Source organism: Phycodurus eques, chromosome 9 (genome assembly GCF_024500275.1).
Source record: "Phycodurus eques isolate BA_2022a chromosome 9, UOR_Pequ_1.1, whole genome shotgun sequence".
Taxonomy (NCBI): Eukaryota; Metazoa; Chordata; class Actinopteri; order Syngnathiformes; family Syngnathidae; genus Phycodurus; species Phycodurus eques.
In genome coordinates, this window is record NC_084533.1 from 14,325,096 (window position 1) to 14,337,641 (window position 12,546).

Genomic DNA, 12,546 nt, shown 5'->3' on the forward strand with positions numbered 1-12,546 from the left:
ACGAAACAATATATTCTCCCGTGTTGATGTTTATTGTTCTTAGGACCGTCTCAGTTGTGACTAATAATGAAAACTGGATTTGTTTACACAAATTAACAAGTTACCAAATGAATAGTGTCCAACCCGTGGTGGTTCTTTCAACCGCAGGAACAGAAAACGTATGTGATTGGCCCAAATTGTGGCGTTCTTTGACGTTTTCGTTTTCTGATTGGCTGATATAAAACGTCATTCTGATGCTTGCCAATCAGTGGTAAGAACTCACTCGGCCGATTCATTGATGCAGGTAACAGCACACATGGTACCTGTTCAAAACTCACTGGAACAAAGCGTCACACATTCATTCGTGGCTGTCTGTGGTGTTTTAAAATCTAAAATCACACAACACTACCATTACTTTATCCTATTTTTTTCCAGCTGAATATGGCCACGCGGGTTCGACCGGTGAGTTATACCAGTTTGTTTCTCTTCTAAAAGTTTTCTCTTATGGCGTCTGACCAGATGACGCCATGTGTCTTTCAGAGTAGTAAGCGCTGTGCGGTAATAGGGGGCTCAGGTTTCCTGGGCAGACACCTGGTGGAGAAGCTGGTGGAGCGTGGCTACACTGTGTCAGGTATTCGACATACGACAGAGCTACGAGCTGCCGGGCGTCACCTTCCACCAGGGAGACCTCTGCAACTTGCAGGTGAGGGCTCCATCCTCTTGGCCGGCAGAACAACTTCCAACCTGCATGCTGAATGTTTGCGTGATTTCATGAAGGCTCCTTCCCTGAATAATTCGAGTGGGTAACATGGCTCTTTAAAAATAGAAAAGTTGATTCAACTCTGTTCATAGGTAAAGAGTTTTGATCCAAGAAGCTTAATGCCAAATGGCAGAAATGCACAATATCACAATTTATTTACTTTACAAAGTTACTGATACACAGTCCCCAGCAATAAAAGTAGGTACGCTTTCACGGTAAAATCATCACTTATTTACAAAAGTAATGCTAAAATTGGTTGGATACTGTCAGTGAGGTATTCATTTTGATATTATGTGGGGCAGCATGGTTGTCGACTGGTTATTATGCCTGCCTCGCAGTTCTGAGGTTCTTGGTTTGCAGTTCTGCTTGGGCCTTCCCGTGTTAAGTTTGCATGTTTTTCCCATGCTTGCATGGGGTTTCCCTGTGTACTTGAGCCTCCTCCTATATTTCAGAAATATGCATGTTGGGTTAATTGAAGACTCTTAAGTTGAATGTGAGTGTGAATGTTTTTTAATAAATGTGCCCCGACTGACTCGCAACCAGTCCAGGGTCCACCCAGCACCTTGCCCAAAGTCAGTTGGGATAGCTTCCAGCTCTCCTGTGACCGTAATGAGGACAAGCACGATAGAACATGGATGGATGTGTCATGGGAAGTTGCCAATAATGTTAGAATTTATGCTGTACATTTAAAACGGTGTTGCCTTTTGTTATAAGACATTCAATAGATTGATGATGATCCCAAACAAAGGGGTGACTCACGGTGCAACTGAATGGTGAGTCTGTCCTTCATATTCATACTACTGTATGGGGCCATACTCCTTACAGCGTAAGCATCGTCCAAATAATGACATAAAAGATTTTTAGAAATGGACATGGTATTTTACAGAAAATGCAAATGCCCTGCAGATGCTCACCATTAGTTGACAACTCGGCGCAGCACAAATGGATTTTCCAACTATTAGGCTGCAACCTCCTCACTCATGGAGTAACCAGAAAACTAGAACGCAAACGAGAGGAATATTAATGTGTAGGAGGTATGAATGTGTGTGTGAATGATTGTCTATATGTGCCCTGCGATTGACTGGTGACGAGTGACTTGTGTACCTTGCCTCTCACCCAAAGTCGGCTGGGATAGGCTGCAGCTACCCTAATGAGGACAAACAATATATAACAATGGATGGATTGACTCCATTTTCTGCTTTTTGTAGACTGTAAATGACAAAGTACTTGAGAATTAATCTCTGTTGTTTGAAGCAGAGTAGTGCACTATCTTCAGCCTCATTTGTTTCGAGTCACCTTGAATCAACAATCATCCCTCAATCCATCCATTTTCCGAGCCACTTATCCTCACAAGGGTCACGGGAGTGCTGGAGCCTATCCCAGCTATCTTTGGGCAGGAGGCGGGGTAAATCCTGAACCGTTTGGCAGCCAATCGCAGGGCACATTTAAACAAACGACCATTCGCACTCACATTCACACCTACGAGCAATTTAGGGTCTTCAATTAACCTACCATGCATTTTTTTGGGATGTGAGAGGAAACCGGAGTGCCCGGAGAAAACCCACGCAAGCACGGGGAGAACATGCAAACTCCACACAGCCGGGGCCGGGATTTGAACCCCTGTCCCCAGAACTGTGAGGTAGACTCTCTAACCAGTCGTCCACAGTGCCGCTATCAACAATCAGTTCAACACAATTGATACAATTCTTTGGCCCAATACCAAATGGCCCGCGGCTCGGTGGTTGGAGACCACTACTTTGTGCTATTTTCCTTCAGGCTCTGCTGCCAGCACTTAAGGGTGTCTCTCTGGTGTTCCACTGTGCCTCTCCGTCACCCGCTAGTGACGACAGGGGCCTGTTTGAGAGGGTCAACATTCAAGGTACAAGCACTGTCATTCAGGCCTGCACTGAAGTCGGAGTACAGGTGAGACGAGCTGGCTAAAGAGGTCAGCGGTGTAGTACATATAAGAGAGAATACACAAGGGTTTCAACATTTTTGTTGTTGTCAGAAATTGGTGCTGACAAGTAGTGCTAGCGTGGTGTTTGAGGGATCTGACATAAAGAATGGGAGAGAAGATTTGCCCTATGCCAAGAAGCCTATTGACTACTACACAGAGACCAAGATCGAGCAAGAGAAGGTAGGAGAGAGGACATTTTCAATGTAGTTTGGCATCTTTCAACATCGTTTTACATTATGATGTACTTTTGCATGCATTAACACCACCTCTGCATACAGGGGTTTCCAAACTTTATTTAACAAACAAAATTTGCAGCATGGCGTTTTTTTCCACTTTTTATTTATTTTATTCCCTGCGGTATATACTGAAATTAACATTTGAACCTGCCTGTGTCATTTTCCTGCTTTGTGCTTTTTACCTTCTACACTGAGGGGCAAGGGAGGAGAAGACGGAAAAGAAAAAACAAAGTTCTCATTTCACACTTCCTTGTTTTTCATCAATCACATATTTGGTAAAATGCTAGATTAGCAAAAAAAACAATCAAATATTTACAACTAAAATAGTAAACACTATATTCATAATGCACCAATGATTACAGGCAATTCAGTTACAAACGGTGTGAGTGGCAATTGATCCACTTTCTGCTCAGTGTTGAGGTCAGTTTAGTAGAGATTGCTTGTTTTGGTTCTGAATGTGGAGCTGGGATTCTGCTGCTGAGTCAGTACAGCGGGGGATCTAATCTAGTCGCATAAAGGTGAATACATTTATCAGCTACGGTAGAAAACTAACTACAATACTGTATACAAGACCTTAAAAAAAGGGGGCTAATTGTAAATGGGTAAATATAATTTTAATTATGTTCTGAACTCCATACCAGTTTGGTATTGTGCAGAGTAATGGTGTTCATAGCTCTGTGAAGAGACATCAAACTTCAGATGGGTCTCTGTTTACGACTAGCGACATACGGTGTTTCGAGGTTACCAATGTCGTGCAATGAACTAGTTTGTGCGGTGGCGTAAGAATGTCATCACAAGCCACTTACCACCACGTTTGCTCCTTTTTATTTCAGTTTTATAATTATGGCCTAAAAGTGTTTTTCATACAAATAGTTACTGTATTTCTGCCTTAGTAATAGTCTACAGCGTGTTCAATTCCAGAAAATCGGCATAATTATAGTACCAGGGAACATAATTAGTGAAACATGGAAGCAATTGTGGTGCCTTGCTCAGAGGCACGTCAGCGTTGCATACCTGTGTCAATGGGGGAATCAAACCTGGGGCCTTTTGGTCACTGGCCACACTTGTACTGCATCCAACATCAATTAAATAAAAACCGTTGACAACGCTGTGGTTAAAAATAGTGTAATCCTTTACCACTTGCCTTCAGTCACAAACTGTCACACTAATGCATGTTTTCTCGCATTTTGTTTTTGCATGTTTGTGTCCAAGTTGGTCCTGGAGGCTTGTGACAAGCAGAAGGGTTTCGTCACCTGTTGCCATCCGTCCTCATGGCATCTTCGGACCTCGGGACCCGCAGCTGGTCCCCATTCTGGTGGATACAGCTCGCAAGGGCAAGATGAAGTTCATCATTGGGTGAGTCAGCATTATATTATTCATAATTCATTTATTTGTTGATCTATAAAATGTTGCAGTGGAAGCATAGCATTGTGGCAGTAGCAGTTTGTCACTACATGCAGTATTTGATTCTTGTCTGTCGTGTTTTACAGCTGTACTATCGGCATAGCAATCTGCAATGCTTGTAGAACTGCACCCACCCGTTTGAAGGCTGCTGACAAAACATGATTTATTGAATGTTCTCAAAAACATGCGTCACTCAGTACATGCACAGTGTAACTGAGCTACTTCTCGTTATTTAATGCAATATATTATTTAATATAGTTCCCAGGTGTCTTAACAGCATGTCTGTGACACGCTTCTGTCAAATTACCCCAATGATCAAGATTTATTTTACGTGTCACCCTCCCTATTTCTTGTCTTGCTGAATTTAGCCGTTCATGATCGGGCACCCCGTCCTATAAACTGCTGAGCCAATAGCGTGCCTGGCTTCTGTTACTTTGCCCTTGGGGGGAGGTGGAGCCCTGACATTATGAGTAGAGCGACTTACATTTACGGGATGTGTCGGGAGTTTTTACTTGTGGAGACAGCAAATCATACACGCCGTGGGTGTATGTGACGCATGGACACATGACCAAATACATCCCCACCACCATGACCAATTTGCCTATTCAAAGTAATCGTACGAGAAACCGTGAAATCCGTTGTATTCCGCGCATCAGTACGCATGAGACGCGAACAAACACCAATGGCGGAGAATGAGGGTCTACTGTACAGTATTTACTTTCTGGCTGATGGCCACTAAAGGGAAACATTTGTATCAAAAGAGACTGAGGTAAGAAAGAAAATGGGCCCCTGCAGCAAAGTGGAGACTGTGGAGTATAATACAGCAGCATCTAAGGGACAGCAACAGGGTAAGCTGACAGATGTCTATTTTGGCTGTATTTGTTACAGTGGGAAACACTCATGTGCTATTACTTGGCTTACCAGGACTAGAAATTGTATTTCATAAGGTGCTATTTCCAATGGGAATACAATAGCTAGTATAGGGCTTCGCTGACTAGGTACAGTGACGTGAAAGCCAATTACTGTATTTTCATGACCATAAGGCGCACTTAAAAGTCTTAAATTTTGTCCAAAATGGACAGGGCGCCTTACAATGCGGCGCGCCTTATGTGTGCACCGAGTTCCAAACTCTATAAATGTTGTTGTGCGACTTTAATGAGCGCTCCGCTTGACTGACTGGGAGCATTTCCTGCCGACACGCTGCTTATATAGAGGAAGGCGGACGTGACTGAGGACAGCATGCGGACATAAAGGGGGAAGGGTGCGCGTGACAAAGGAGGCTAAAGACACACCCCCAGTCGGTATATAGTTCCGGTATGTGCATCGGTTTGGCTAAGGACCCCCGAAAATGGCACCCACGAAGAGACATGCTTACGAAGCACAGTTTAAACTGCAAGCTATTAGTTACGCGGAGGACCGTGAGAATCGAGCAGCCACGAGAGAATTCAAGCTCAACGAATCCATGGTTCGCAAGTGGAGGAACCAGGAAAACGAGCTTCGCCAAGTCAAGAAGACGAAGCTGAGTTTCCACGGGGAAAAAAAGAAAAACAAAATGTGGAAACAAGGCGAGGTGGCCTGAGTTGGAAGACCAACTCGGCCAATGGATTGAGTAAAGAACAGCCGCGAGAAGAGTCTCTACAGTCATCATTCGACTGATTGCAATAACTCGGGCGTTCAAAGTGAAGTTGCGAGCGGCGTGGGAGCGATGGATGACAGAGGGTGAACCCAGCTTTACGAAGACTAGGAGGCAGTGCCGGGCGAGTTACGCCACAATTAGTGAATGGATTGTGGATGCTTGGGCTAACGTGTCTGCTTGCACTGTTGTTCGAGCTTTCGTAAAAGCCGTACGGCAACGAGACTGACGCGAACCTGCCGTGTTTGATTGAGAACTTGCCCAGCTGTTCATTTCGGATAAAGAACATGAGGACTTTGATGGATTTGTGGATGAGGATTGATCAAAAAATAACGTGAGTTCTTTGTTAAATACTTCAATAAAGTACAACCGAACTCAGTTTTGCTCCCGCTGCCTTTTTAAAAACATTGTTTTAGCGTTCATGCATACTACCGTATGTTTTAAGCTAGCGTATGTTTTACCAAGCCTTCGCCCATTAATACGGTGCGCCTTTATGGATGTGTTAAATACAGAAATGGACCACGTAACTGAGACTGCACCATTTAATACGGTGCGCCTTATGGTCGTAAAAATACGGTATGCTGGGTATTTTCCGTTGACCTTTTAATTCACAAAGTAGAGTATGTAAACTAGGTAGCTGTTGCGTGTTTCTTCTGTGGAATACTGTATGTTCATATCTTGTGCGGACTTTCTTTTATTTTTCACTTAGTTTTACATATAGAAATACCTCAACTTATAACCACATTCACGTGTTGGGTCGATTATTGAAAAATGTATTGGTTTTAGTAGCATACACACTTTCTGTTGATCTAACCTAATGTGTCAAGGAGTGATTTGCAGTCCTCCCCAACTAAAAATCAATGTATGGCAGCCCTTTGGCTTTGTAAAACTAAGGTGACTCAAATATGTTTCTTGCCTTTGGTCTTCATTTCATGTGTTCTCCAGTGACGGTACCAACCTGGTGGATTTCACCTTTGTAGAAAACGTTGTACACGGACACATCCTGGCTGCTGAGCACCTGAGGCCCGACTCTCCCATATGTGGAAAGGTGAGTGGGAATAAAATCTAAAACGTATAGTGTACACCAGTGAATCCCAGCTACAGCGTGTCTTGACTCCAAAGAGATCATCAGATATGCCACAGGACATTATCCGATTTCAGCTAATTGGTCCAAAATTATTTATATCCTACAAATAATTTCTCTGCTCTTCTATCTATGCCAGCAATTTATAGTGACAGGTGGAAAAATTAAATGCTCTTTCACTAGATGACAGAAGGTACAATTAAGCTGTGTATGCACTTGTTACCATTCATACTACAGAATAATAGCATTGTGCTCAATTAAACAGGCCAGAATTTAGCACTGAGTAGGTACATTTGGGAGAAAATGGAGACCAGATCATCATTATTTCAGTAAACATAGGTTTTGTGACATTTTTGCTTGGTAGTGTGCAGTGAGAATTTCTGATGTAAAATATGTTCCTTGGCTCAGTAAAGGTTGGGAAACGCCTCTATATATTTTGCATTAGCCTGCTGAAAACTTTTTTTTTTTGTTTTGTTTTCTCTAGCCATATCATATCACTAATGATGAACCGGTTCGGTTTTGGGACTTCATGTCAGACTTGTTGGTTGGTCTGGGTTACGCTGCTCCACGTTACCACCTGCCCTATATGCTCGTGTATGGTCTGGCCGTTCTGCTTTGGCTGCTGGCTCTGCTGCTTCGCCCCCTGATGTCCTTCAAACCTACGTTTACGCCAATGAGAGTGGCTCTGGCCGGTACCCACCACTACTACAGCTGTGACAGAGCCAAGCAGGACATGGGCTACAAGCCGCTGGTCAGCCTGAAGGAGGGGATCACACGTACTGTGCAAAGCTATCCTCATCTCAGGCAGAATGCTTAATAGTAGAGTAAAAGTCATAGTAGCAGTTGAGGCACATGCACTGAATGGACTAATCTAAGTGGACACCATTTCAAACTATGAAACCTTGCAGGTGGGCAGCATTTTTGTGCCTTTTCTATTGTAATGTTACATTTGCACCAGCAGATAGCAGTAGTTTGTCCTTTCAGTCAGAAGGTTCACCAACCACACCTGCAGTATCTAATGTGATCCAATAGAAAATGAGTCTAAAATACTGGATTTAGAACTGTAATTATGCTTATTCACTGTCAAAGGGTGGAAGAATCAACACCGTTTAATATTGAGTTCACAGATGTAGTGGTTCACTCGCCTGACTTTTGTGCAGGCACCGTGGGTTCAGTTCCCAATGACAGACGTGAAGGGTCATCTCATCCATCTCTTTAGTCAGAATTGGCACCAGCTCCCTATAAACCTGAACAGGATAAGTGGTGTAGAAAATGGATGGTGATTCATATTTTGGGAAAGATTAGGTATATGAAGAATTATTCAAATTGAAAAGCATTTGCACAGTATGTCCTTTTCCATGCCACAACAAAGAAAAATGTGTTTATGCCCCAAAATTGTCCAAGATATGAATGATTTCGGGGTTTAACTGTTGCTAAACAAGCTAACAAATCTGATGCAGGGCAGTTCTAGTCCACTCTTAAATATAACCATAATAATAAATGTCAATCAAAACTGAACATTATGTTTTTAGGCAGAATATTTGTTCTATCTTTTGTATTGGATCTCATTGGATTACGTAGATTGGAGGCTCTTGTTCTATACACACACATTCATAATAAAAACTGCTTCAAGATATTTTTTACAAGACATGTCATGTTATCTCTGTGTTCTGTCCAAGTTATCAGTCCGCAATGTTATTAGTTGCCATTACAAGTGAGCACCCAAATTCTGTTTCCCTTTCCCGCATTGTAGTGAGTGTATTGCGCAAAGCAAAAGTCCATGAAGATATGCCTTTGTATTTTTTGATTCAAGGAACAGAAGTGGCCCTTGAAGGCTGCCTTCCATTTCATCTGATGCTTTATGTAATGAATTACAACACTGACTCTTCCTGTCCTTTATTGCCTATTCTCACTAATGCTAAGAGCCCTGTAGCCAAACTCTAAATATCTTATTGGACCTCTTTCCCAGATGATAGAAAGCTGTTATAAAAATGTACTGTACTTCAATACAATTAAATAAATGCAAAGATTTTGTTGTTGTTGTGAAGTGACTAAAATATTGTAATTCAGTACTTGAATTGAACCGTCCAAATATTTCAATGAGTGCTCTGGCCTGTAAAAACAACATTTCGCAGCCCAGGCCAGTTTGGGACCCAAATGTATTACAATACATCATGTATAGTCATAGAGTAAAAATATGATGAAGAACACAACAAACTGATATCTTATTACAGCAAATGTGAATTAAAAAGCACTTTGTCATGAATTTATCTATTTGACAAATAGCTCACTGGATTTTATACTGATAGACGACAACCCACATTGAGTCCTGAGCCAAAGTTAGGGAGAGTTAATAAGGCCCAATAATTGAAACATTGGATTTATGTTGTCATGTAAGTTCTGTGACCCTGGCATTTTGCTTTCTCTCCCCTTGTGCTCTCATAGTGATTTCCACTCTGCATCAGCAGCCCCATAAATGTATAATCGCCAGGGGTGTAACTGTATGTTAAATATCACCATTCGATATGCACCTTGGTTTGAAGGTCATGGTTTACGTGGGGTCGAGTGAGGGAACAAACTGCTTAAGTTTTGTGAAAACAGGAACAGACTTAATGGCATCTAAACTATAACCAACAGCCAGCATATTTTCTTTTTAGGGAAGTGCAACATCAATAGTTTGTTTTCTTGGGAAATAAAGGATGCAGACAAATGCAACAGTACTAAAAATGTATTTGATTTGTATTTTGCACCACACAATTTTTTGCACTGATCTTCACAGTCACGTGATGCTGTTTCAAATGAGTTACCAAGTTTGGTATTCTGCCAAAAGCATCTCGCTAACCATGATGTCTACAAGACAGATGCTGAGCTGCACTGTGTTTGTAATGGACAACGCGTATGGCTAGATCGTGAGGCAATTACATTCCTTGTCGTTTTTCTAATATATTCTTTGTGGGAACTCTAATAATCACTCCGTCAAATACATAATTGTCTCTGCATTTGAATATTATATTTTTTATGATCGCGAACTAGTTTTGAACAGAAGTTGTGGAAAAATTGTGGCAAGCTTTTGCCAGATCTGTCCCGCAGGCCTCGAGTTTGACACCCGTGTTGTAACTTGTCAGGATGCTGAGATTCTGTGTTAATTTTATTCATTCTTAAATAACTCTGTCCACTTGTCCACATATTCAATATATCAAACATCTGGCCTTATTACGTTGGTGGCATCATGGCCAGATATGTTACATTCTCTTTTTAATTCTTCTCCAGCAACCGTAATTCCTCATGATTGACTGCTGGAATCGCAGCCACTTGGCCAAGGCCGTCAAACTGGTTTGCCGCTTCAGGGGAAATAAAGGGAGACGGATCCAGCTGAGGCAATAGACCCGAGCATTTACATGTGCCACGCCGAGTGAAACTTTGCTTGCTTTCGCCATCTGACTGCAGACTTGTTGCACAATCGATTCACACCCTTCTCATTGTAAATGTTTTTTTTTTTTCCAGAGCATGATTGTTTTTTTGTAGAAACAACAGGTGTCCATAATGTGTTTTCCTGCTGCACAAAATGTTCAGGACATACGTATGTTGCCATGTTTTTTACCTACCTGTGCCCTGTACAAAAGTACTCGCACTCTGTACTTAAGTAGAAGTACAGATACTTGTGTAAAACAAAACAAAAACATGGTAAAAGTCAAAGTAGTCGTCCCCCGCGATATCATCATGGGATTTTTTAAAATTGTATTTATATCATGGATTATTTTCTATATTGCGGGATTTTGCTGTGATTATTTTACCACACTGTTGACTCACATAGCAGTAAGCGTGAGCCAGGAGGAAAAGAAGAGCTTTAAAGATGGAGAATTTCCCAAGTTTGGGCTCATTTAATAAGAGAAGCTAAAGAGCAATGTGCCTATTTGAAAGTAAAATTGGCTTAAATTACTGAACTGCATTTCTCTGTTAAAGTAAACATCATTCAATCAGCAGTAAATATCATCATTAAATATAGCCTGCCACTGCTAGTTAGAATTAATTGTTATCCATAGCAGGTGGCTTGGATAGAGGGAAGATGGAAACAGCTGCCAGTCTTCTTTCAATCTCTATAGTGAACAAACAGTAACAAAATGAAGTAAACACTACCACATTCCTCCTGACCTGTCGACGACCTTAACTGACAACATCAGTCGTACACAGTGGCTAAATCTCTCTCTCTCTTTTATTTTAATGGGATTCAAATTCATCTGTCAAGCATTTCAGAAAAGCATTATCATTAAACAAAACCTAACCATAAAGAAATTAATGATGGTTGTTGTTCAGTCATCAGTTGTATTTAAAAAAAAATGATGATAATAATATTTCACAAATTCTGCCAGGGCATGTAAACTTACGAGCACAACTCTACGTATATGCAGTTATATGCTGGGATAGGCTCCAGCATGCCCCTGACCCTAGTGAGAATAAGGGGAACGGAAGATGAATGAATGAATGAATGAATGTACCCCTATCATATTAGAATGAAAATGTAATTTAGAGTCCTCAATTAACCTATCATGCATGTTTTGGGGGATGTGGGAGGAAACCGGAATACCTGGAGAAAACCCATGCAGGCATGGGGGAGAACATGCAAACTCCGCACAGGTGACGCCGGATTTGAACCCGGGTCCTCAGAACTGTGAGGCAGACGTCCTAACCAGTCGGCCACCGTGCCGCCCTGTTTTTACTTTCTACACACAAAGTTGTTTCCCTGTTTTATTCACTTGCACTGCTCATATTAGAAGACGACATGTTGCAAAGAGCGAGCTCGCGTTGGCTTTTATGCTATTTAAATGTGTTCCCATAGCTTTGCTAACATTGTGAAGTGTCTAACGATAAATGCTAAGCTCCCTAATTTTAACAAAGACCAAAAAATACACTACACATGTTTTTAAACATCAGAAGCGTGTCTTTTTTTCATTTGCCAAAAATTATTCTTGCAGCCAACAATATCAAACAATTCTCTACAATAAAGAAATACATTAGAGAAATGCAACAAACCTGTTTTGATGACGTAACAAGTAGAAAGTGCAGATATCTGTTTTCAAATGAAGAGAGTTAAAGTAAAAAGGACCTCTGAAAATGAATAATGCCCCAGTGACTCACAGATATCTGGAAAATCTACTTATGTACAATGACAAGGTATTTGTACTTCATTACTTCCCACCACTACGCATGTTAGTACAGTAATATCTCAAGGCACCTACCACCACCTTGCTCATAATCTTTGCTCAGTATTTCGCTCAACTCTGTATTTGCTGCTGGTCTCATGTTAACGACGTGTGCTTCGTGCCTCATGAGCATGAGAGCAGTTCTCGTTGCCGCCGGAGACATTACCAACGTCTCGGCCCTTGTTGCCATGTCATCCTTTTCTCCCCTGTTGGTACTCGGCCACATGCAAAGCAGCGATTTGCTCGCTCACTCTCAAAGAACAAAGTGATTGCCAAGCAACCTGTATTAGTC

General features: G+C 41.7%; 1 protein-coding gene across 1 annotated transcript; it reads left to right on the forward strand.

The window, feature by feature from the left end:
• Positions 1-274: 274 nt before the first annotated feature.
• nsdhl (NAD(P) dependent steroid dehydrogenase-like) lies at positions 275-9,074 on the forward strand. The gene is given in 10 exon segments (XM_061685849.1): positions 275-283; positions 415-441; positions 520-609; positions 611-682; positions 2,516-2,662; positions 2,748-2,876; positions 4,145-4,186; positions 4,188-4,288; positions 6,915-7,017; positions 7,538-9,074. Coding segments are annotated over 10 exon segments (1,050 nt in total). The 5' UTR covers positions 275-277; the 3' UTR covers positions 7,871-9,074.
• The last annotated feature ends 3,472 nt before the right edge of the window (positions 9,075-12,546 follow it).